Source organism: Melospiza melodia, chromosome 7, assembly GCF_035770615.1.
Source record: "Melospiza melodia melodia isolate bMelMel2 chromosome 7, bMelMel2.pri, whole genome shotgun sequence".
NCBI lineage: Eukaryota > Metazoa > Chordata > Aves > Passeriformes > Passerellidae > Melospiza > Melospiza melodia.
Genome location: NC_086200.1, coordinates 25,796,357 through 25,822,792, shown reverse-complemented (window position 1 = coordinate 25,822,792; position 26,436 = coordinate 25,796,357). Strand labels below are relative to the sequence as shown.

General features: G+C 45.6%; 2 protein-coding genes across 2 annotated transcripts; one reads left to right on the top strand and one right to left on the bottom strand.

The window, feature by feature from the left end:
* Window positions 1-442: 442 nt before the first annotated feature.
* RPL36 (ribosomal protein L36) lies at window positions 443-2,175 on the top strand. Its single transcript, XM_063160759.1, has 3 exons — window positions 443-632; window positions 1,354-1,488; window positions 2,045-2,175. The coding sequence occupies exons 1-3, from the start codon at window positions 540-542 to the stop codon at window positions 2,132-2,134; spliced, it is 318 nt and encodes a 105-aa protein (XP_063016829.1). The 5' UTR covers window positions 443-539; the 3' UTR covers window positions 2,135-2,175.
* Window positions 2,176-3,218: 1,043 nt separating this feature from the next.
* On the bottom strand, window positions 3,219-24,664 carry LONP1 (lon peptidase 1, mitochondrial). The gene is made up of 18 exons (XM_063160757.1): window positions 24,510-24,664; window positions 22,423-22,511; window positions 21,899-22,018; window positions 20,554-20,782; window positions 19,976-20,037; window positions 19,282-19,411; window positions 18,729-18,812; window positions 16,822-17,042; window positions 15,428-15,566; window positions 14,507-14,685; window positions 11,015-11,102; window positions 9,048-9,170; window positions 8,215-8,331; window positions 7,786-7,926; window positions 7,535-7,700; window positions 6,379-6,587; window positions 4,954-5,118; window positions 3,219-3,616 (listed from the first exon to the last, which is right to left on the bottom strand). Exons 3-18 carry the CDS (start codon window positions 21,973-21,975, stop codon window positions 3,452-3,454), a joined length of 2,295 nt encoding a protein of 764 aa, XP_063016827.1. The 5' UTR covers window positions 21,976-22,018; window positions 22,423-22,511; window positions 24,510-24,664; the 3' UTR covers window positions 3,219-3,451.
* Between the last annotated feature and the right edge of the window lie 1,772 nt (window positions 24,665-26,436).

Below are 26,436 nucleotides of genomic sequence, written 5' to 3'. Positions count from 1 at the left end.
AGTGCGGGGCTGCGTGGCTCTGTACGGTGGGCACCCAAAGCCCCCCGGCCGCAGCTGAGGGGAACCAGCAGTTCTGTCACACCCACCGCGGGGTGACCCTGCTCTCATCCCCGCTGTCCCCTCACAGGCACAGTGACCCCAGAGCGGGTGACCCTGCTCTCATCCCCGCTGTCCCCTCACAGGCACAGTGACCCCACCGCGGGGTGACCCTGTTCTCATCCCCGCTGTCCCCTCACAGGCACAGTGACCCCAGAGCGGGTGACCCTGTTCTCATCCCCGCTGTCCCCTCACAGGCACACTGACCCCACCGCTGGTGATCCCCAGCCCCTCATGGCTGTGACACCAGCCGCGCCGCCAGGGGGCGCCCTTTCCCTCGTAATTCCCCCCGCGCGCCCTCGGCCCCGCCCATCCCCGGAAATGGCCACGTCCCGTTGCCCCGCGCGCGCTCGTTCCTTCCGGTGCGGCGCCATCATCGCGGTGCGGGTCCGGCCGAGTGGGTCTGTGTCCATCCGTGTCCATCGGGCCCGGGCGCCGTAGCCATGGCCATCCGCTACCCTATGGCCGTGGGCCTTAACAAGGGCTACAAAGTGACGAAGAACGTGTCCAAGCCCCGACAGTGTCGCCGCCGTGGGGTGAGTATGAGACTCGGCTGGCGCGGTGCCCTGGGCCTGCCTCTCCCCCTGTGGGGGCCGAACGAGGCCGCTGCTCCCGGTGTGTTCATGTGTCCGGCGCGGAGCCGCCCATCGCCTCCGGCCCCGTCCGCGGGGCTGCGGCCTGCGCTTTCGCTGCGGAACACGGAGCGGCTCAGAACTCCTGCGCTGCCCGTGACTGCGGGACCAGGCGAGCCGGTGGGCTCGGCCGGGCAGGGCTGCGGGGAGATGTGAAACTGTGTGCCTTCTAGCGTCTTTGCTATTTTGCTTCTCTTGGTAACAACAGGCAGTCTTCCACAAAACTGCTCCGAATTTCCCTCCTAGGAGCTGTCTATGTTTGATGCGTGTTACGGGACACGATGCTATGCATCTGGGCCCCTTATTCATTCTCACTAAATGCTCTGTGTAGCTATCTCCCGTGTGATGCAGTGCAAATCCTGCTGAGCTCATGGACCTGCTTTTTCCAAAAATGCGGGTTTATGCCAGTGTGCGACACGGCCGGACCTGAGCCTGAAGACAGACTGGCACACGTAGCCAAGCTCAAATGCTCCACAGGATTTGTCAGGGATGACGTTTTCTTAGGCCACGGCAACAGCATGGGCTGGTGTTGAAGCCTAGCTGAGAGTATTCCACAGCCCCTTGCAGTCCCCTCTGCATGGTGCCTTGTAACCCGCTGACCAAGGTCCTCCCTCCCTTCCCACAGCGCCTGACCAAACACACCAAGTTTGTGCGAGACATGATCAGGGAAGTCTGTGGCTTTGCGCCTTATGAGCGACGTGCAATGGAATTACTCAAAGTGTCCAAGGACAAACGTGCTCTGAAGTTCATCAAGAAGCGGGTGAGTCAGTCAACTAACATGGATGGCAGAAACTAGTGTACGTCAGTTTTCTGCCCTCTCCTAGGACTGTTTGGCTTTTTAATTAATTACTTTTTTTTTTGTTTGTTTGTTTTGAAAGTAACTGGTGTAATATGGTGAAGTGGAGAGAATGTTCTTGGGCTGGGCGGGAGAGCAGGAGATGGATGCAAAGGTACTTTGCTAAAAAGGCCCCGAGCTCAAGGATTAAGGATTGTCATGCTATTTTTCCATGGTTTGCATGTCTGCTGTGGGGAGAATGAGAGCAGCACTGATAGTGGTTGGGTGCCATTAACCAGGAGACTAAATAGGGTTCCTTGAGTTGTAATGATTATGAGAGCTGAAAGCAGCCCCTTTCATGTCCAAATAACTGTTGAGGTACTACTGAGACATAATGGCAAACTCCTGGCTGGAGGTCGAGTTCATCTTTCCAGGACTTTACTGTCCTGCCTGGTTTTGAGGTGTAACAGCAGGACACCTGCAGCATTCCCAGTCTGTCCAGTCTGCACTGGGTAAAGACAGCTCTGCTCTCTCCCTGCAGGTCGGCACTCACATTCGGGCCAAGAGGAAGCGGGAGGAACTCAGTAATGTCCTGGCAGCCATGAGGAAAGCTGCTGCAAAGAAGGATTGAGTTGCACAGGTTTCAACACAATAAAGTCCTTTCTCCCAAAACCAGCGTAGTGAGTGTTCTTGGTACATCTACTTGAGTAGGTGCTGCTGGGGGATCCTGACAAGGTCCAGAACTTCAGCCATCAAGAATTTGGGTCAGTGGTTTATTGTACCTGCAGGTGGAGCTGCTGATAGTGGTGCTGCTGTGACTTACCCTAGAGGGGAATCCTGTATGACTGTGTGCAGTCTCAGGACTGGAAATCTCTGGAATAATGCCTTCTACCTCCTAGTCTGTCTTCAGACCTAGATGGTGGTAGGAGGGAAGCGGGCAAAAATGGCTGTTGAAAATAGTAACTAACTACTCTGCACTTCTTCCGCAGGGCACATCAGCCCATTCTTTATGCAGCTTACCCTGCTCCTGTGTTTCCCCTTGTACCCTCTATTCAGGCCTGTGTTTTGCAGTGTGATAGCAAGAAGTCAAGACACCTGGAGTCAGCAAGAGCTCCCTGGACTTCAGTAGCTGGATTCTTTATTGTCCCCTAAGGCCTCCCTTGCTGAGATGACAAGAGCTGTTCTTGGGTCAGAATACCTTTTTCTTTTTCTTAAGAGTTCATTGTAAGATGAAGTATTCAATTTCTCCAGCCCCCAAGCCTGTGTTTACTAATGTATAACAGTCAAGATATTTAATTCCTTTTCTCGCTCCCTGAATATGATACAGCTGTTGCAGAGGGGCACAGGCCCTCGGTGGTGCAGCACAGTGCTGCTGACTGGTGATGCTGGGCATGTTGCTGGTCTGCCCTCTTTAGCCTGGAGTTCTTTCTGGTGGTATTGACCCAGTGACTGAACCTGGAGAACCATGTCCCTTTATCAGCTGACTGTACTAGCTGTGCTGAACTATCTTAGGATTTCAGTGTCCTTTCAGCCCAGCCCAGGCTTTTAAATAGAGACAGGTTGTGAGAGCTAACTTGCCGTCTACCACATCAGGAATAACTGCTGTACATCAGCCTAGCTCTGGGTGTACTGTTCAGTCCTTTCCCACAAGTCATACAGAAATTTACAGTGAAATAGCTGAAACATCTTCAATGAGAAAAGACCAGACTATGGTCTTATAATATGCCCGTTCCTTTGGCAAAATTGGAAATCCTTTATTGTGGATCATAATTCAGTATTAAAGACTGAGAAATCCTTTATTCTAGCAGAGCCATAATTCATTTTGGCAGCTGCGCAGCAGCAATAGCTTCATGTCCCACTTCAGGATTGCCCCATGCCACCCATCTCTAGGTGGGGGGGCCGAGTGCCTGGGGACAGAACACCTTCCAGCCATCAAGGGCACCGCATGTCATCCTCCAGTGAGATCCAGCCGTGAAAATGCTATATCAAATACCTCTGTGTAGTGCTCCACAAAATGCACTTCCAGTCCTTCTGTAATGAATCCAGCAAGGTCATAATAATCCTTTTTGTTCTCTGATGGCAGAATGATGCAGGTAACACCTGCCCTCTTTGCCTGTGGGGAGAAAAAGTTGGTCTGTTGAGTCCTAGGAATCCTTCCATGTACCAGAAACACCCATCCCCATTTCTGAAAGCAAGAGCAGTTATTCTGGAGCATGATCCAGCTTTACTCTCTTCTATGGAGAGCACCAAGGGCATTCGTGACAGGTATCACCAGGGTGAAGCATGTTCTAGATCGCCCCCTCAAGCCTCAAAACAGTCTCCAGTGCCATCTCAGCTGCAGGGACAGATCAGGAGGGGAGGCATTTTAGCTGGACTATGTCAGCAGCTCAGGGGATTGTTCAGAACATTCATACTATTTCACAGAGTTCTAAGTATCTGTTCCAGCTTGGGTGACAATAAAGCCTTGGATGAAAGCAAAGTTAGAAGCAGCTTGTCAAACCAACCTACCCCATCAATACCCTTAGTAAAATTCTACAGAACCTTTTCATAGAGACACCTTCCCTGGAAGGAGCACAGAAAGTAGAGCTGCTCCTCCCAGAACAGGTTTGTACCCATTGCTTTAGGGGTGATCCTGTGTTCAGGCCTGTGGCCACTCACTCCTGCAAGTGCAGCCAGTCAGTGCCGTAGCACAGGTTAGTCCTGTACTGACTATTACAAACAACTACTCGTTTTTAAGTCATACAAGGAAAAGAAATCACACTGTACAAAGCTGTAGCCCAAATATATCTCTTGACAGAACACTGATGTGAAGCCCCAGCTCAATGGAGGAAGACCTAATAACACTCTTGACTGAAAAAAGTGTGGTGCAAGGCTTATGTAGGCCAGAATTCTGCAGGTGAAAAGTAGGGAGAGAGCCTGAACGCTTGGAAAGAAATTCTGAAAACAAAACAGATTAAACCAAAACTACAAATACTAAATCTAAGTTCCTCTTATCTAAGATAACTGTATAAAATTTCAAACAATTTCACACTGGAATTAGGGAACAGAGCCTTGATTTTAAGAATGTTACTTAGAGATGCTGTCAAAGCTCCACTGGATGCCCTCCTGAAACAAGCAATTCAGCACAGCACAGGGGATTGAACTGTACTAGTCTGATAGAGCAGACAGCTCTGACAGCCAGTTAAAGCTGTCAGTCACCTTCAATTCTGCCAGTGTAGGTGGAATTGAGCTAGGCTAACATACATGCCTTGGCACAAAGCCTGGGGTCCCATCCCTTTCCTCACAACCAGGGACACAACCAAGATCCCACACTTTTCCAACCTGTGTATGGAATGAAATCTGCCTCTTCCAGTTCAAGGAGCAATCCCTCCCTGGCTGTCCCTGTCCCCACGGAGTCCAACCCAGGGCTCTGCTGTGGACAATGCACAGAGATGAGAGAAGAGCTCTTACTGCAATAGTCTTCTCCTTGATTCCACCAACAGGAAGAATTTTTCCAGTCAATGACACTTCTCCAGTCATGGCTACATTCTGCCTCACTGGGCAATTCATGGCCAGGGACAGCAAAGCTGTTACTATGGTACATCCTGCGCTTGGTCCATCCTTCGGGGTTGCTCCCTGTTTAAAAAAAAACAAAGCACAACTCCCCTGCTCATTCAAGAAGCAGCAGAGTCAGACATACTCTTGTCCTTGTTTTAACGTTGTCAAATTTCATGAAGCCTCATAAAGTTTTTTGCGTGTGTGTGTGCTGGAATCCTGCTATTTGAATTGGCTGATATATTAACAACTGTGACATTCCTCACCTTATTCATGAGAAATAATCCACAAATGAGTTCACAAATGTGGTTTCTGGCCTGATGCCACCACCATACTCACAGAGCTCAGGTCTTTGAGTAAGCAACATCAGTGGAAAAAAGAGCACAAACAATTTGAAGCTCTTTGTTAGACCCAAGTCTAACATCACACGGGGAGAGTGTCAAGAGTAACAAACTAGTGGAGGACAACATCAAAAATCATTCAAGGCAGAAAAGATCAGTATGTAAAGCCCCACAAAATCCAGGCCTGAACTAGTAACAGTCTGGATTTATCTGAGATCAAACCTCTTTGTAGTAAGAACAGAAGAAATAAATGTTTGAGAGGGAGTAGAGACAGAGATCATGTCTGCTGTTTCCTCATCTTTCGGGGAATGAATTCACAGACAACAATGTGTACCTGGACAAACCCAGAGCAAGCTGCAACTAAGATATTGCACACAGAGCACTCATTAATCCAGAAGTAAAGCTGGGGCACAATCACAGCTCAAAATCTGTCTTCAGTAAAGCACCTGCCCAAAGCTTGTTACACAGCATGTGAGCCATTGAGCACTGTGGGCGTTTATTTTCAGCCCCAAATATTGGACAAAGCAACCAGTGCCATTACACGTACTAGAAGCATGGCACGGAGATCAGGAATAGTATTTCCAAATATGTGTAAATGACTTGAAGCCTTTAAGAAGGCCTGGTAACACAGAGACCTAAACTTTGATGTCTTTGTAACTTCATCCAAGCATTTATCCCAATCACTTATCTCTATGTTATGTCATGGTTTCCCCACCTGCACAACAGGGCCAACAGCTGCAACAAAAGCTAAGGTTTCTTTAGAAAATTATCCAAGCCCCTGTATTCTTGCCACATGCTTGCTGTAGAAAGGAATGGAAACATGGCTCATAAGAAGACCTTCACAGGAGCCTGAAGAAAATGTCTTCATTCCTTGGTTTTACTGCTAGAAGAGGGCATTCTGCGCAACATATGGACAAATGAAGCACCTTCCAGCTTTACATCTAAGGGAGCAAACCAGTCGGGTTGCTGTACATGCTCTGTGAACTCTGCATCAGTTTACCTCTGGCACATGCAAGTGGATATGAGAAGATATAAGAAAATCATTCTTGGGCTCCTTCTGCATCAGAAAGGCTCTTGCAAATGTGTATGCAATTTTGGCACTCTCTTTCATTACATCTCCCAGTTGCCCTGTTACTTCAAGTGACCCATCCTTGTTTTCCTTATCTTTGGGTCGCCTCAGGGATGTTTCAATAAACAGAGTGGAACCTCCTAAAAAAAGAAAAACAACATTTGAAAAAAGTTGAAGGCAAATTAAACTAGAAGGTTTTGGTGATGCAGAAGCTATGTCAGGCATTTGGAACTGTTGCTCTCTGATGAGACACTAGCCCTTGAGTAAAGAGCAGCTGAAACCTGTTCCTTAAATACCTTCAAGAAGGCCAGCTAGAAATCTCAACAGTCTCCATTCATTGCTTTTTTGGACTTCACCTTCTAGGAACACAGATGCAATCTCTACTTAATGGAAAAAACCAAGTTCTTATAATGGTTTCATGTTCTTTGTTTCCTCCAGAGAGTAAGCTGAGTTCACAGAACACTTTTAGCCACTTCAATTCTTCAGTTCTCCAGTGCCATGTTTCTATTTACCTTCTTCACCATACTGATAATTTCCCTCTTAACTACTTGAATTCTACCCAAGGTCAATTTGAGTATGAAGAGGTCATTTCCTTTGCTGTGTGCTGTATTTCCATCCTGTAGAGCACATAAGCCCACAGGTTACTAGGGGAGTAATGCAATGAATGGTAGTAGCCAACTGCCCCCACTCCACAGAGCGCTGGAACACCTACACCTGCTCTCAACACCAGAGGTCAAGTCAGTGTTGCACATCACTGACGAGACACAGCGTTCTTCAGCTGTGCTATGTCCTGTGTCTCACAGTGGCACCTCCTGCTGCTGATGTTCCTAATGTACATCATTTGTATGGGGTATGGAGCTTGAAGAGAAAACATGCTGGCCCTAAGCTAAGATGAGCCTGGGTAAGGGCAAAAGAAAGGCTCCTTTCTTTAAGGAAGTAGTATTCAGGACTCAAAGGCCAAAGGCAATTCCTTTTACTGATGCCTGTAGAATAATATCACTGGACTCAGTTCTGTTTGACTATTACATTCAACTTTTGAAAATTACACAGATATGTATGCATTAACCCAAAATTAATTTTGTCTCACCCATAGCTGTCCAGGCCAGACCCATCACCACTCCCGGGGGAGTGGTTTCATACATGCGATCCACAGTGAAGATGGGCTTTCCTACAAAATCCTGCAGGTTTTCAGGTGTTACTTGGACCATCTTTGCTTCTCCACTCACAATTTTATAGGCAGATTTCCTCAATACCTGGGCGAGACAGTAATTTATCTCTGTAAAAAAAGCTGAGAAGGCTGATGCACAGTGGTAACAGTTACACATAACTTCCCCTCACCTTTTCTACTTGTTTCTGCAGATTCCTCACCCCACTCTCTCTGCAGTACTGCTTGATGAGAACAGTCAGGACATCTGATGTGATTTGAGCTTTGTTTTCATCCAAGCCACAGAGAACTCGTGCTTGAGGGACCAAGTATCTCTGAAAGAAATCATCCCCCACATCCTTCTCTTAGTATCTGTGACAAAAGCCTAGTGGTTCCAATTCACTCAACTTTCTGCTGTTAGCTCAATGCTGCTTTCTGGTGTCCACAGCCTATGGCACACTGGAGTTACTTTAACTATGTGTTCAAATCAAAGGAACTCTGTCCAAAATACCATGTGCCTAATTTTTCTGGACACAGTAGGATATAAATATGTAAGCCTTAATCTGCCAAAAAAAAATCTACCAGATACAATTCACATAAAGCACAACAGTGATTTCCCTTACCTCTGCAATTGCAAGTTTCTCTTCTGCTACATATCCTGACACATTGATCACTTCCATTCTATCCCGCAGTGGCTCTGGAATGGTTTCTGTTACATTGGCAGTACAGATAAAAAGTACCTGGAAGCATTAAAAGATCCTGTTAAGAACTTTCATTAACCAGTTGCTTTACCTCAAGTACTAGTTCCTAAGTTCTGCATTTCTCTGAAGAGAAGAGCAAGATCACCCTATCTGTGGAATTAGTTTTTAATCAAAGTCTGGATTTTAGAATTATGTACTAGCATGTTCCATACCCCCAAAATAAATGTTTAGAAATACACAATGCACAAACTGGGAAAGTGGAATGGTTTGATAGGGACCAGAAAATGGGAGACCTAGATCTCACTCAGTTCTTTCTACCTTCTAGGAAATTAGCTCAGAATGACCCAATTATCTATACCTATTCCTAATATGTCAATTCTGTAATTTATGTCAGCTGCACAAAATGTGCAACAGTATGCAAAGATGACCAATTCAAAAGTTTCACAGCATTAGGCCACCTCCCTTGACAGCAGCTCTGCCAATCATCATGTAAAGGAAAACTTTTGCCTTTTCTAGTGGAAACCACACATCTGTTTGTCCCTGGCTTTACAGGGAGTTAGGGCTACAGGACACATGTGGGTGATAATGTACAGACACTTCAGTTAAAACCAACTCCTACAGAGACAGCTGTGTACCATTTATGTTCCATCTGATTTTCCAATGGAATGTCAGCATCTTTTCATGGACAGGAAATCTGTGCATTGAAACACATTCAGACATTCTGGTTCTACAATCTCTGCAGAAAAGAGAAATACCTTTGACAAATCCACAGGAACATCAAGATAATGATCCAAGAAGTTAGAGTTCTGTTCTGGATCTAATAGTTCTAGAAGGGCTGAGGATGGATCCCCTTGATAGCCTCTTCCTATTTTATCTACCTGTGGGAGAAAAGAATTTAATACTCTAAGAAGCTTCCTACAATGATAAATTCTCAAGCAAGATTTTTTTCAAGGCTCCATCTGAAAATGTTCATGAGTGTTCATTAACATCCAATACCAGTCTACCACTTTTCTGTGCACTCATCCAAGTCCCCACTATCTTCCTGTGTGAGCACATGACATGCCTGAGAAGACACAGGACTTTTGAATGTTGCAGAAAATCACTATGAAGTCTCAGGCAATGTGCATACAATAAAAAGCACTACTACTAGTGGGCTACTACTTGTTAAACTGAGATAAGCTATAGGCACAGACCAGAACACATATTCCACAGTGAGAGGACTAGAGTGCTAGCTTACACCACTTCCCTAATATGCAAGTGCAGACACACTCCTTACTCTGCCCAAGGTGCAAAAAGCCTACACACAGCTATTCAAGCAGAGCCACATTAGTGACTGGGGCTGTTGTCAGTCATAAGTTGATTGAGGCTCATGGGGACTTGCCAAAGTCATCTTGAACAAGCCCACAGCTCAAGTAGGGCCACTAGAGCCAGCTGCCCAGGGCCATGGCCAAGGTCATCGGCTCATCTAGCACTGTGAACTTTCCTTCTGAGGATACAAACAGGGCTGCTGCTTCTTTTCCCTTACGAGTAGCATTAACTGGATGGCCTTAATGAAATTCACTGCTACAGCCAAGGCAGGGCTTCTGGCCAACACCAGTCAAGTACCATAACCTACAGGTTCCATTACCTTTCAAATCACGATGCTCATTGGTTAGATCATGCTGCAACAGATGACAGTTGATTGGTCCCACATACCATTCCTCCCAAGAACCTGCTTATTGCAGAAACAGGCCATCCCCCAGCCAGGGAATAATGTGCTCTGACTTCATGATTCAGGAGGCTGAACAAATGCTTTATTAAGCTATACTACATTACACTAATGCTATATACTAAATTATATACTAAAGAGATACTATACTAAAGGATACTATACTGAAAAGATTCTACAGAAAAACCTGTGACTGTCTGGAGATTGTCTGGAGACAGCTTTGACCCAATTGGCCAATCAATCCAAACAATCATCAGCAGAATCCAATTAACAAACTCCTTTCAGTAAACAATCTTCATAACACATTCCACATGTGCCAAACCACAGGCGCAGCAAGGCAGAGATAAGAATTGTTATCTCTTCTTCTCTGAACTTCTCCCTGCCTTTCCCAGGAAAAATCCTGGGACAGAGTTGTGCCTGCTGCTCTCTATGAAGAGACCTAAGGCTACATCTGCTGTTGGTCCTTCCCAGGTATGGCACACAAGAAGGCCATACCTTGACTCTATTCTGAACACCTGCTATTATATCCTGTATTTATTTGCTTTTTGACAAAGCATTAGGCTGGTACCCTGACTCATTTATTCTCAAATCAGACCACAAATTGTCTGTAAGCATCTTATTCCTTGGAGTCCTGCTTTAGACCTACTGAGAGTGACTCTTGCTAATAATCACACAGGCAACAGTGGATTTGTGCACAGTGATGTGCTCACACCTATGAAGGAAACACAAGAACTACGGAAACTCTGAATATCCAGCCAGGTCCATTACGATCCAAACAGCTATAATTTAATCAGAAGGACACAACTAGAATTTTAAAGCTGGAGTCTGCTATAAGGAGAGAAAACAAAGCATCTAAGGTACCAGTGTCACCCAGAGAACTTAAAAGCCCAGCCTCATATGAACAGAAAGAACCTGGGATTTTTAAGAGAGTTACTGCTTCACCTTTTCTCTGGGGATCACAAATTGATACAAGTCTTTAAGAGCAAAACTTAGAAGAAAGACCAAATACTTCACCTCGTCAATCAGTATAAGTGGATTCTCTGTCTTGGTCTTCTTCAGACACTGGATGATTTTTCCTGGCATTGCTCCAACGTATGTCCTCCTGTTTTACCAGAGATTGTATTTAGGGAACCACTGAAAACCACAGCATATATCAGAGCATACATCACACAGCTGACAGAACAAGTATATCCTGTTGGGAAACAAGTCTTTATTTCTTCAACATCTCCAAAAGCATTCTCCATCACCATATTAAGCATCAAGACCCACCTAATCTGTTTCTAGTAAAGAACTGACATGAATTTTGGCAAAACACTCCTGGACTACAGTTTTTATCTTTAGTTTAAACCACTTCTCAATTAGAGAAAAGCAAAGAGGTTAGGCTGAGAATAGAGATGTTTGATTTTTCATAGGTTTTGGGAAAGAAATGTTAAAGGAAGCAACATTTTGCTTCCTCGCTTGATAGGGACAAAAAGACCAGTGTAAATCAAAAGATACTAAAGGAACAAATTGCTAATAGCAAAATAAAACCTTCCTGCTAGAGATTGTTTCTGGTATCCAGAAACAAGCAGAAGCAAAGAGGGTAACAACAGAGTGAAGGTCAAGAGGCACAGAACAGAGAACTGAAAAACATAGAAAATATTTTTCTCTGCTTCTGGGTAAGGCAGAGCCCTGCAGGTTCAATTTACTCTGCAGAGTGGCCATTCTTACTGGTTTGAAAACACCGCTGATTTTATGTTCAGTTGCAGACCCTCTACTCTGGTGAGGCCACACCTGGAGTGTTGTGCTCAGTTCTGGACTTAGGAGTTCAAGAAAGACAAGGAACTGCTGGGGAGAGTCCAGTGGAGTGCTGTGAAGGTGATTAGGGGACTGGAGCATCTCTCATGGGTAAGGCTGAGGGAGCTGGGACTGTTTAGCCTTCAGATGACCGAAAGGGGATCTTATCAAGGTGTAAAAATATCTGAAGGGTGAGTGTCAAGAGGACAGGACCAGACTCTTGCCAGTCGTGCCCAGTGACAGGACACAGGCTAATGGACACAAACTGAAACACAGGACATTCCGCCTGAATACGAGGGGAAACATCTGTACATTGAGGGGGGCAGAGCCCTGGAACAGGCTGCCCAGAGAGGCTGTGGGATCTGTATCTCTGGAGACGTTTGAAACTTGTCTGGACACAATCCTGTGTAACCTGCTGTAGCTGAACCTGCTTTACACAGAATCAGTAGGTTGGAAGAGACCTTAAAGTTCATCAAGTCCAACCCAGCCCCAACACCTCAACTAAACCATGGCACTGAGTGCCACATCCAGTCCTCTTTTATACACATCCAGGGATGGTCACCCCACCACCTCCCTGGGCAGGCCATTCCAGAACTTTATCACTCTTTCTGTAAAAAACTTTTTCCTAATATCAAACCTAAATTTCCCTTGGCACACCTGGAGATTGTGTCCTCTGGTTCCATCAGCTGCTGCCTGGTGAAAGAGACCAACCCCCACCTGACTGTAACCACCTTTCAGGAAGCTGTAGAGAGTGATAAGGTCACCTCTGAGTCTCCAGGCTAAGCAACCCCAGCTCCCTCAGGCGTTTCTCACAGGGCTTGTGTTCCAAGCCCCTCACCGGCCTTGTTGCCCTTCTCTGGATGCACTAAAGAATTTCAACGTTCTTCCTAAACTGAGGGGCCCAGCACTGGACACAGCACTCAAGGTTTGGCCTCACCAGTGCTGAGTACAGGGGCAGAATGACCTCCCTGGTTCTGCTGGCCACACTATTCCTGATACTGGCCAGGAGCCATTGGCCTTCTTGGCCACCAGGGCACACTGCTGGCTCATGTTCAGTTGGCTGTCAACCAGCACCCCCAGGTCCCTTTCTGCCTGGGCACTATCCAGCCCCTCTGTCCCCAGCCTATAATGTTGCAGGGAGTTATTGTGGCCAAAATGCAGAACTTGGCACTTGGACGTATTAAACATCATCTCACTGGACTCCGCCCATCCCTCCAACTGTTCCAGGTCTCCCTGCAGAGACCTCCTACCTTCTAACAGATGGACACACCTTCCCAGGTTAGTGTAATCTGCAGATTTACTAATGAAAGCCTCAATCCCCTCATCCATCTGGTCAATAAAAATATTGAACAGAACTGGCCCTCCCAAGGAGCCCTGAGGGACAGCACTGGTGCCTGGCTGCCAGCTGGATGCAGCACCATTCACCATCACTCCCTGGGCCAGCCATGCAGCCAGTTCTGAATCCAGCACAGAGTGCTCCTGTCCCAGCCCTGGGCTGCAGCTTTTGCAGGAGTCTGCTGTGGGAGACAGTGCCAAAGGCCTTGCTGGAGCCCAGATACACAACATCCACAGCCTTTCCAGACAACATCCATAGCTTTTCCTGCATCCATCAGGTGCGTTACTTAGTCATAAAAGGAGATCAGGTTGGTCAAACATGACCTACCCCCCCTAAACCCCTGCTGACTGGCTCTGATACCCTGGCCATCGTGTGAGTGCTGTGTGATGACACTCAATATAAACTGTTCTATTATCTTACTGAATACTGAGGTCAGACTGACTGGCCTATAATTACCAGGATCCTCCTTCCCACCCTTGTTGTACATGGGCATCACATTAGGCAGCTTCCAGTCATCTGGAACCTCCCCAGTGAGCCAGGACTGCTGGTAAATGATGGAGAGTGCCTTTGCAAGCTCATCTGCCAGCTTCTCATCACCATGAGGTGGATCCCATCTGGTCCCATAGATCTATGAACATCCAAGCAGCTCAGCAGTTCTCTGACAGCCTCCTCCTGGATAACAGGGGGCCCATTCTGCTCCCTGACACCATCTACCTACCCAGGAGGACAGCTGTCCTGAAGACAAGCCTATTTCCACTAAAGACTGAGGCAAAGAAGGTGTTAAGCACTTCTGCCTTCACCCCTGCTTTAGCAGGAGAATGGTCTAGACGATCCCCAGAGGTCACTTTCAATCCCAACCATTCAAGGATTTTTTGTATGTGGAAGGAATATAAACCTATGGAAGGGTCAGATCTACCCAATTTTTATTAACTTCTTGTTTTCTCCATGAATCTACCGATTTTTCATTCACTTCTTGTTATCCCCATGAATATTCTTGTTTCCAGGTTTTCCTCATGCATCATCTCCATCCTGATTATTTGGAAAGCAAGTCTCAATCACATCTGAACACACATGTGAATGACCCTGTTTAAATTGTCACCATTCTCTACTTCTGACATCTACAGAAACTCCAATGGTTCTGGGTAGCTCACTCAGCTTGTCAAAACTGAGAATACACAAGAAACAGGGAGCAACTGCACTTGAAAGCACAAATATAATTATCTTCCAAACTCCACCCTTTGTTATCTTTTTCACCTCCTTCTGTATCTCAACTCCTGTCAGCACGGGTTGGCAGAACAGAGATGAGAATTACATACATTGTCCAACTTCAGTTAGATTCCTATTTACTTTAGTAAAAGACTGCTGGATAGAGATATTTCTCAAGTTACACTGACCTGTGTCCTTTTATTTCTGCAACATCAGTCATCCCTCCAACACTGAAGCGGAAGTACTCTCTGTTTAGGGCTCTGGCAATGGAGCGAGCAATACTGGTTTTGCCGACTCCGGGGGGACCATAAAAACACAAAATCTTCCCCTGGGTGGATCCTCGCAGCTGGCTGACTGCAATAAATTCCTGTAGAACAGATAAAGCACCAGCAGTGAACAGAAGGGAACATCAGCAACACCAAAACACATTTGTTTATCAGGTCAAGCAGTGATTACAAAATGAAACTGGTTCTCAAAGGACTTGGGGGAAGGCAAGGGGAGAGGCTAAGTCAGGACACTGATGCATCTGTTTTGCCTCTGGTTATTTATATGCTTGGTTGTCCCCTACCAAGGTTCTGTGCTCTGTATCAATCTCACCAGAAGAAGCAGTCTCTCTCACTGCCTTGGAGTGAGAAGACAGAATTTAAGTTCTTCTCCCAGCTTCTCTTGTTCTCACTTGAGTCTCTCAAGCTACATGTGAGCATTTCCTACTGTACCACTCCCATGCGCTAAGTTAAGCTTGTCTTATTTCACACTTCTGTGACAGACAACCCTCAAGTGACACGAAACAGTTGAGGAATCAAAAGACCACAGTTCAAAACTGAAACCTCAACTGATTATACACTTACAGCGAAGAAATAAGTTCTGTACAAGTTATTTCTTGCCCAGCATTTAGTGCAAACCAGAATACTGCAGTTTGAAATGAGAATGCGACCTTCACTGCCACAAGTAATTAAGCACTGATAACCAGAACACTTGGGTCTTTCATGCAACTATCTGTTTGATGCATGAATTAACAATAATTAAATGGCAAGTGCAATCTAAAACACATCCAAAATGCTTGATGTTAAGCAATGTGAAATGGGACACAGTGCCTACTCCTGCCTTACCAGAATTCGCTTCTTGACATCATCCATTCCATAGTGATCCTCCTCCAGAACTGCTCGGGCTCTAGCCAGCTCCAGGTTCTCCTCACTACACTTACCCCATGGGATGGATGTCAGCCAGTCCAAATAGTTCCGTGTAACACTGACAGAAACACACAAATGAGAGTGATTGACCAGCTCATGTCTTCCTCCACCACCTTCCAAAACAACCTCATCCAGAACAAGTGGGATATAAACTACTCATGGAAAAGAGCCATCACTATTTGGGCTGTCACTGGTAACCTTTTTCACAGTCTTTAACTTCCTCCCACAAAAAAAACCAACAAAAAACAAAGCTTTTTTTTCACAGCTTTTGCTTTTCTGAAATACAGAATCTCCAACACCACAGAGAGAGATTTAAGATGAGGAAAATGATGCCAGTATGGAAGTTAACAGTAGAGATAATCAGCATAAACAAACTGAAGAGAACACAGCACTCTGCTACGACAACCACTACACACTGTTCTAAAACTATGTACTTAGATCAGGAATTCAAGTCTACAGGAAGGTCTGCACAATGCAGTAACTATCAAATTGTGCACAGTCATGGACACAGGGAAGCACAGCCGGGCTGTCTGAGCTCAGGATCCACCTGAGGACAACTGCCATGCCACCAGAGCTTTGGCTTTTTTCTCCCAAGTACTTGCTTTGCAAATATGCAACCACTGTTACAACTCTGAAGGAAAGGGAAAGGTACTAATGCTGCCTGTGAAGCTGAGTATGTCTTTTCTATGATGGCCAAGATGCTGCTCATCCAAAGGCATGCTTGCCCTTAAACACAGTCTTTTACTCTGTAAAAGATACTTTTAAAAGCAGAGACCCAGAACATTAAGAGAGCTGATGAGTACACCAACTGCTGTATAATATAGCACACCCTGACTCAACAGACGAGAAATGTTCACTTCAACCTCAGTTTCTGACAATTCCCATCACAGAACACATATTACAAACTATTCATTCACTCCTGAGCAATTCCAACCCTGCCCCAATACTTCAGGGACCATCTCAGGTAGCCAATGACACGTATCAGCTTCTCTCACATCTACTGAAGACACCAAAGTACAAGAAAGAAGAGCCAAAACAGGGCAGAAAAAGAATCACTGCACACTTCATGAGGAACTAACTGCACATTTTGTATCTCTAGCATCAGACTGCAAGAGAAGACAGAAGACCTAAAATGATCAAAAGAGGTAGACTACATAAGTAAACACAGACAATTTGGAGAAAAAATACTATAATGCAATGACATGCTAGGGAACAGAGGGGCAGGGAGGGACTAAGGTAAGTGCTTAACAGAACTGCACTGATGTTTCACTCTCCCAACGAACCCTGACAGCATGACATGGCCAGGCACTCACTTGAATTCTGAGGAGTGATTATCCAACAAGCCCAACTTGTTCAACTCTTCATCAATCACATCCATGACATGTTTTGGCACTACCAGCTCCTTTAGTCGCTCACGGAATTTCTCTTCTATAGCATCCTTGTCCTCCTTTTCCAGACCTAGTTCCTTCTTAATGATCTTTAACTGCTCTTGAAGAAGATACTTGCGATGTGTTTGCTTGATCTTCTCCTCAACCTAGACAAAGCAACAAATACAGTAACTAATGTGTTCCTGGTACAGCCCATCTAACCTCAAACTCTTCCAAATACTTCCCAGTTATGACATTCCCAGCAACTGAAAATACTACTTGGAACTCATCTGCAGTGTATTCTAACACAAGAAGTGACTTAATAACATATTCCAGCACCCTCCATATCTTGGTGGCCTTCACTGGCCCTGATTCAGTGCTTCAATGTTCTGTTTGTGTTGGGGAGACCAAAAGCTGGGCAGAGTAATCCAGATGTGATCACCTTAGTACCAAACAGAGAGGGCTAACCACTACTCTCCACCTGCTGCCTACATGGGGCAACTGAAGCCCAGTAGGCAGTTGGCCTTCCTCTACTAATTCTACTAATTCATGGTCAGCTTCCCCCACATCAGGGCTCCAAAATCCTTTCCTGTATAGCTATTTTCTACCCTGATTATTCCAGGCCTGGTCTGGGACTATGAATTTCTCTTGGCAGAACTTAAGTAGGTTCGTACTGACTCCCCGAGAGGATACCACTAGTAGCTGGCTGAAGTTACCACGTTGATCACAACCATTTCTGCCCATTAGTCTAGCCAATTTTTTTCACCAACCTCATACTACATACTTCCAGTCTGTAACATCCCAATTCAGTCAGACTACTATTACAGTTGACCTCAGCAAAGGCCATGCAAATGTCAAGATATACAACAATCATTGCTAGAATCCTAGAATCATTTAGGTAGGAAAAGACCTCTGAGATCATTGAGTCCAACGATTAACCTAGCACTGCCAAGCACACCATTAAACCATGTTTCCTTTCTGTGTTCTGGGCCTTCTCATAAGAGAAGACAATTAGGCAGTTTGCTTTTGGGAAATCTGGCCATTCCAAATCATGTCCTTCCTCATGTGCCTGTCAGGGACTTATTGGAGAATTTTCCCCATAATCTTCCCGTGGGTTGGGGGCAGGCTAACATGCCTACAGTCTCCCTGATTCTCCTTCTTGGAGATGGGAATGGCATTTACCTTTTTCTGTTTCCCAGAAACCTCTTCCATGACCACAGTGCTTTAATGATGAGTGAAAAAACAAAATAATGACATTGATAAGCCCTCTCAGCATCCTTGGATGTATATCTGGTCCCACAGACTGCAACTGCTCAATTCACTTAAGAAGTCTCCAAACATTCCAATCCCAGTCCAAAGGCATTTTGCACTTAGCATGAATTCTAAAAGCCCCAGTTACTGGGAGTTAAACAAAACATGACTCAATATTCTCAGATATTTGCACTTCACATACTTCATTACCATTTAGATGCAGTTATTGTATTCTGATTTACTCTTACAACAGACAGAAACTATTGCAGTTCACAAGAGTTAGCAGAAGGTAATTTGAAATAACATTGTGCAATTTACATTAGTACACGCTACATACAGTATTAGGCTGTACATTGTTGCACTGATGCTTGGTAAACTGCAGACTTCTAGATTTATCTGCTTGCATGAAATTACAACTTAGACACAATTTAACAGCAGATGCTGTAGCCTCATGTCTTGTTACTTCTACCATGTGCATGAAACAAGAACAGAAGACCTTAAATCTAAATAATGCACCCTTTAGAGCACATACACATACTGAGCATTCTAGTGGTGGACACAATATAAATACACACAAGGTATTTGTTACTCCTGAAACTTACCTCTCTTCCAAGACGCTGCTGAAGTTTGCTCAGCTCATACTCCTTTTTCAGAAGGGAAAGAGCTTTATAAAGCCGTTTGGGAATCTGCAGAAGATAGACACAGAATGAGTTCTGAGATGCGATACCCTTGTTAAGTAACACACACACACATATATATATGTGTGTATATATATATATACACACACACACTCTCACACACATATATACATACTTTCTCTGTCCTAGAGAGAAAGGCAGAATAAAAAACTCCAACAACAGGTTGTCTGGGGGAGCTTTACAGCACTCGCAGGTATGGAAACATCAACATGTAGGAACTCCACAGCATGCAAAGAAAATTATTTGCTGCCAAAGATGCACAGCACTCTGATTTACCCACAGTAAATCAGTACTAATGACCTACTAAATCCTTCAACAGGAATCTAGTCACTGATATGAACACATCATCAAAAGTAGCACTCAAGTCTCTTCTGTACTGAGGCTGGTAAAGAAAAGGTGACATCCAACAGATGTACTGATTCCATTCACATTGCTTGAGTTAAAAACTTCATCTTACACTGGTTTCTTCCAAGATGTCTTGAAGCTCATGTGACTCAGCCCCTGTTAGGGCTGCACCCATGTCACTCAGATAGATAGGGTTATCTACCACACGCTGTCCAGCCTGCATCATCTGAAGTACAGACTCTCTGAAAACAAAAAGTAAAGAACCCCAAAATGCTGTGTAAATTTATATTCAAAAGGGAATATTCTAATTTACTTGTTATGACAGTGCAATAAAATGAAACATAGCTCAGTTTCATAGCAAACTATTTTTGAAATTTGACTGTATCAATACTCAGTAACAAACAGATAAATCACTTGGTTAGAGGAATGATGACCAATATATAAAACTAAGTATCTGAAATGCTCTCCAAACAGTTATGTAGGATTTTTTTGGGCCAGGATTCCAAAACTTTGATCCTGCTTATAAGACATGGATCAGATCATGATGCTTATTGCAGTGGGTTTCACTTAGATCCAGATCTTTAGAACTTAATCACTCTATGTCGTTTCTAAATTGGACATCAGGTTTTCAAAACTTTGATTCCAACAACAGACAGAGTTTACATTCCAAACCAAAAGTCTATGTAACAATTCAGCAAATATCTCTACTTCATTATAACAGAAAGGCAAGTGGTATAGAAAATGTCAGCATCTTTCAGTCTGAGAACATGCTATTGCCAAAGCAGGGCAGCATGGGAAGGACATACCTGTACAAGGGGTTCAAGGCAATGATGTCCCGGATTGTTTTAACAATTTCTGCAGTAAGTGCCTATAAACACAACAAAATCTAATCACAAAAGAATGGAAAAGGATAGGGAAGATCTCAGCACAAATATATAGTCCAGCCACTCACTGCAGTGGTGGGCTGTGATGGTTCTTGGTACTGGGGCAATTCCTGCTCTCAGGAAAGGCAACAAGGCCTAGAAGCTGGCTTTCTGCATGCACAGAACTCCACTGGCTCTTGGCCAGAAGATACAATCAGGCTGAACACCCAAGCCACCTTTGAGGAAACACTCAGTTTGATGGAGGTCATCACACAGATTTAAGCACAGACCAGCCTCTTCATTCAGCAACATTTTGAAGTCAACAGTTTTAAGGAACTGAGCTGTTATAATGAAAATTCTTTACTTTCATATAATCCCCTTGTGCAGTGACTGTGAGAAGAAGGGAGTATGTGCTAGTTTCTGCAGGTGTCATTAGAGCCTGATTTTAGAACTTCTTTTAAGCAAGAAGTGTAGGTGCAATTCTACAGGACAAGTCCAAGCTTGTAAACTAATTCACTTACTTTAACCTCTTCTGTGATCTGAAAATCTTCATGAACCACATTCTCTACTTCTACCATGAGAACTTCCTTTGAAGAAGCAGCCACAGGATCTAGTACCAGCTCCACAGCTTGGTCCTTTGCTCCAGTCTCCTCTTCAGGCTCCTTCTTAGATCGCTTTTGTTTCCTTCTAATTTTTTGTTTGTTCTCAGGTTCCTCAGGCTCAACCTCTAGTTGCTTGTTTATACGAATCCTGAAAGCCAAAAGAAACCAGCAACAATCTATTTCCCTATTACATGTGATTTCAGCTCTTCAGCATGAAAAGGACAAAGACTAAGTTGTATCTTGAGCAAGCTAAAATTTAGAAAGGACACACATTTGCAAGACACCATGTTTCATTATTTTGGCTTTTAGAGAGGCGTTTCCTTTTCTGTGTGTTTCCCTATAAATGCTCCTCAAATCTGGTACCTAGTGTGGTTCCTATGGACATGACTGACTAGTGCTCCATGTCTCAATCAAATATAAAGACCAATCCCCAAGTTATATCTTAGGAATACCAAACCCGTCGGAGTTATAGGGAAATATTTCTATTCCAAGTAACCCCAAACCAGTAGCTCATTTCCAAAATGCATTTAAATATGGCTGTGCTTTGATAATGCAGCAAGAGGTCTAAGATTTCATTTGAAAAGGAATTGACTTGTGAATTCACATAAATTTAGCTCTGACAGGACTGCTCATTCTTTGCTGTCCAGAACAAATGCAAGTGAAGAAAAGTGAGGAGATGGAAAAAACTCCATGCTTCAAAGCAAAACTCACCCTGGATCTGTCTCTTCTGCCATGTTTCTGTCCTTGTATTTTTCCTTCTAATGGAAATTACTTATTTGATGCTTTTAAGAATACAATTTATTAACTTTGTTAAAAATATCTAGCATAAATGGCTAAAACTAGATTTTCAGCAATAATCATATTTTCTTCATTTCAGTTCTGGGGCAAAATTATGTCTGGGGCAAGACATAATTAAAATTCTGGACCCCCCTCCACTCCTTCTTTTTTAAAGCAAAAATACTGGCTTGAATTAATTCCAGAGATTTTTTTTCACCATTACTAAGCCGTCAGCTTAATGAATGTTTGCTTGCATCATATCACAGTTGATATGACAATGACATGCACTGTCTCTTTTGTTTTGCAGCTAACCTGTCACAGTTGTGACAGTAGATGGAATATCCTGGCACTCTCAGGATATGGCATGGTAACGAAGCAAAAACTTGCCATACACAAGTTGTGTAGAAAAAATGCATGTATGTGGTGAAACTGATGTCTCTGTTTATACAGCAGTCTGGTGAGATGCAGTGAAGTAAAAGTAACCAACCTTCGGTGTCCCATGACTATCATACGCAACTTGTCTCCAAGATCCTGCATTTCATGAATCTGGACAAAAGTTCCCATTTGGTATATTTCATTCAGATCCTCCACCACATCAGATTCATTGCTATTGAGCAAAAAAAATTGGAGTAGATATTCAGAAACTTGAGATAGCAGGTCAGATTAAAAAAAGAAAAAAACAATCACTGGTTGCAGAACTTTAAACTGGACTTAGGGGCAAAGACACTTAATCCCCATTGCTATCACCATGTAAACCCTTTCCAAATCACCCAAGGATCTGGACAGCTCATCTCCTTCCCAAACAACACCCTTTTCTAAACCAAGACTGCAGCTCCCAGCAGTGCTGCTGGTGGCAACAAAAACCTTCATAGCATGAGGATGGTCCAAGATCAGCCACAATTTCTGCACTGCTATCCAAAGCAGGGCATTTAGGATGACAGCTTTTAGTGTAAATGCAACCTGGACAGCTTATTTCTGTGTTTTTTAAAAAGATCAAGAGAAACAACTTACTTGTCATCCTTTTTAAGAAAAACACCAGCATAAGGCTGGGCAAGACGAACTTTCCTCCTCAGCAGTTCAACCAGCTTCTTATTTTTCACCTAGGACAACAGGTATGCAATCAGAGGTGGATTTTCTGGTATCTTTGCACTCCTAGGGTTGTAAGGCCAGGCACAATGACATCCTACAACTAAATTATGAAGCTGGAGCTTGTATGGTTCTACTCTTGTCTCCATTAGAGCACAGTAATATAGAAGTGGGAAAAAAGGTAGAGAAACATGAAATTTAAGTATTTTGAACAACTCACTTCCCAGTCAAGATAAGACAAGCTCAAAGGCTGGGGAAGGAACTAGACCTAATCTGTACAACTCTTACAAGCAAGAAACCCGAGTTACTCGAACAGTATCTTATAAATTTCTTTTGCTATCACTGTTCCCTTCCCCTCCCATACCTGCACGTCCTAGCTGCCTGCTCCTGATGGGGAGCTAGTTCACCCTTCCCTATCAGTGGCCTGAATTCTGCCCAAAAACCCTAGTTAAAATCCTCTTCTCCAAAGCCTTCTCTGCTCAATTCCTCTCCTACACCCACAAATCCGAGTTCCTGCCTTGAGTTTCAGCCAGTATTTCTTCCTAATTTACCTTCTTCCTCCCCTCTGATCTCTAGATGCCACACACTTGTCCCTGGCAGATCTCCCAGCACCACTGGAACTGTAATCACAACAGGCTGAATCCTCAGTGACCAAGAAAATAACTCATTGTGAATTCTGCTGTTGCATGGAGTCACCCTGCTCTTCAAAGTGATGGACATAAGGTGCATTGCTCAACGCTTTGCTAACAACCAGCATGGTTCTGACAGAACAGCACGAGTAATACCACCACTGCTGGCCTATTGTTATCTCAGCTATTCTAATTCTGCACAATGTTTAGAAAAACATGCTCACCAATGTTAGAGACATTAACAGGAAGAAAATTAGTAATTCCATAGACACTGTAGAGACTCAACCTTGTCAGGAAAATTGCAGCACAATGAACTCACAGGATAAGAGAAAACATTTAACAATTCTGTGAGACATTGTTGACCCAAGCATTGAAACTGATGACTTCTGTACATAAGTCTTGTATGACTACACGCTCTTAATAATATATAATCTTCTCCTTTCCCTAACACATCTATAAAGACACTAGAAGCTGCACATATTAGATTTGGATATGCAGAAAAATATATAGTAGAAATAACATTATGCTAAATAATATTACAGGAACAAGAAAATATTGATTTACTTCATACTACATTTACATCAAAATCAGACTAGCAACATACCAGAGAGGCACAAAAATAAAAGTACTTGCTCCAGATTGGGTTTCATTTAAGAAGGAAAAAGTATTTCTGGCCTGTAAGCTCAAGTCACACATCAGTGATATAATTCATAACTCTTAAAATCTTTATGGGGTGCAGAGGGAAAAGATCAGACTCTGAAATGGTGTTTACCATCCCCATCACTCAACACCTCTCCCACCGCAGCTGTACTGCTCTACACCGAATTCCTGTTTTTTCCTTGCAGCTTACAGCTTGCTGCCTTCACCAACATGGGTCTCGGTGCTCTGACACCAACCTACGGCGCCGAAACAAGGACACGTTTGCTTAACCTTCAGCAGAGAACACAAAAATGACAGCGAACTTCGAGAGATAATGTGCGAATCGCCGACCTTCTCTGTTAGAAGCAGAGCTGCTGACGCAATAATTGTGAAACTTCGACTGGCGCAAAGGAAACCGTTATCCCGACAGGACCCGGCTACAGAGCTCGAGCCAAAGGCCGAGCAGCGGCTGCCCGCGCAGGTCACGCACGAGGCTGCCTTGCTCTGCAGGTCAAGGAACCTGCCAAGGCAAAGAGAGCGGCCCGGAGATGCGGCGCCGCCAGCGGCGGGCTCGGTCCGTGACCCTCGCACGGCCTGGGGTAACACCACGCCGGGACCCCCGCCCGAGGCCGCAAGGCTGGGCTGAGCCGCCTCCGGCCCCTCTGCGAGCCAGCCCAGAGCACCTACAGCCCTGGCGGCCCCTCCGAGAGCCCCCCTCCCACCGAGGGCTCGGCGGCAGCTCACCTCGATGATCTTGATGAAGCGCGGGAATACGGGGTTGCGCGTCACGGCGATGAGCGGGACGTTGGGGAAATGCTCCGGGACGAGCAGCGGCGTCAACGCCGTTATGACCGGCCCGGCCCCGCCGCTGTCCGCCCCGCCACCGCCACCACCACCGCCGCCGTCCTCGCCGCCGCCTTCCAGCGCGTCTCCCCCCGACAGACCGCCAGGGCTGCGCTGGTGCCAGCGCGGGCCGGCGCTGAAGGCGGCGTGGGGCGGCGGCGCGGAGCCCAGCGGGGCCGGGACGGCGGCGGCGGGGGCCCAGAGGCGGCGCCGCGTGGGCCCCAGGGCGGGCCCGGTGACCGCAGGCCGCCAGCGCCCGCACAGCCGCCACCAGCGCGCGGCCGCCATGCTGCCGGCGCGCGCGCCTCACTTCCGCTCTCCCGGCAGCGCCCGCCCCGCCCGCGCGGGCTCGCGTGGCGGCACGCACGTCTGAGCCCGCCCGTGAGCGCGGGTTCGAGCCCCGGTCCGGGGCCCGGCCGGGCGGGTACCAGAGCGAGGGACGCGGCCGGCATGACCGTGGCTTTGGCCACTGCCAAGCCTTCCCTTTCCTCCTCGGTTCCCTGCAGTCGGCTGCCCAGACAGCTGCCGAATATCTCCAAGAATAGCGACTCAGTAATTTCTCTAATGACCCTGTGCCACTGCTCCGGCAGCTTCTGTGTAAAAAAGTCTTTCCTGATATTCCGAGGGAGCCTCCCGTGTTTCGTTTTGTGCCTATTGCCTCTTGTCCTGTCACCAGGCACTACTGAGAAGAGCCTGGCTCTGTCTTCACACCTCCCCTAGGTAGGTATTGCTCTACATTTATGAAACCCCCGAGCTTTCCTTCATCAGGCTGCAGTGCCAGGTGCCCCAGCCTTTCCTGATGGGAGATGCCCAGTCCCTCCATCATGTCTGCACTTCTCCGGACTCTTCATGGTGTGTCCATGGGCACTCATAGTGGGGAGCCCACAGCTGGACACAGCTCGCCAGCCGTGGCCTCCACAGTGCTCAGGGAAGGCTCCTGTCCCTCCACCTCACCAGGCCAGGACAGGCAGGGGCACAGCAGTGGCTCGGGTTCAACTCGGGCACCGGCAGAGCCCTTAGGTCCTTCTCTGCAGAGCTGCTCTTCAGCTGTTTGGCCCTCGTGTGTCCCGGTGCCTGAGGTTATCCCTCCCCAGCTGTGGGACATTGCATTTTTTTTCACTGAACTTCATGATATTCCTGTCAGCCCATATTTCCATCCTGTTGAAAGATTAAATTAAATTTAAAGATTCAAAGGAGCCTTGAGACTTGTCTCAGTGGTATTTGGTGAAAAGACAATAGTCAATGGGCACACATTGAAAGACAAGAAATTCTATTTAAACAAATAAAAGCATTTTTACAATGGGGGTGATTGAGTGCTGGAACAATGTGTGGAACGTGCATCCTTGGGGATGTTCAAAGTCCAATCAAAGTTCTGAGCAGCCTGCACAAGTTGCTTCTGCTCTTGAGCAGAGGGGTTTGCACTGGGCATCTTCAGAGACCCCTCAGCCAAGCTGCTGCTACCACACAGGAGTCTGCATGGCTGGGGGGCAGGAGGGGTGGGCTAGATTGCAGATGTACTCCAAGAGGACTATTAGGCCTTAATGGCCCTGAGCAACCTCCTTGAGACCTGCACCTCAGACCTGCTCATAACTTGCTGTTGTCTTATGGTCTGACTTCTGAGTCTGTGCTGTTGCCTTTCTTGGGTGCTGTGGGACTAGGATGCCCTTTCCCCAGCATCCCTGTTATTCAGCTTGATTCCTGTCCCTTAGGGAACAGAAAACAAGAACAAGGGATATCAAGAGGAGAACAAACAGCTTTCACTTTCTGCAGATGCTATGCCATTAATGCAACATTTTAGCAAGTAATGTAAAACCATTATTGTTTAATC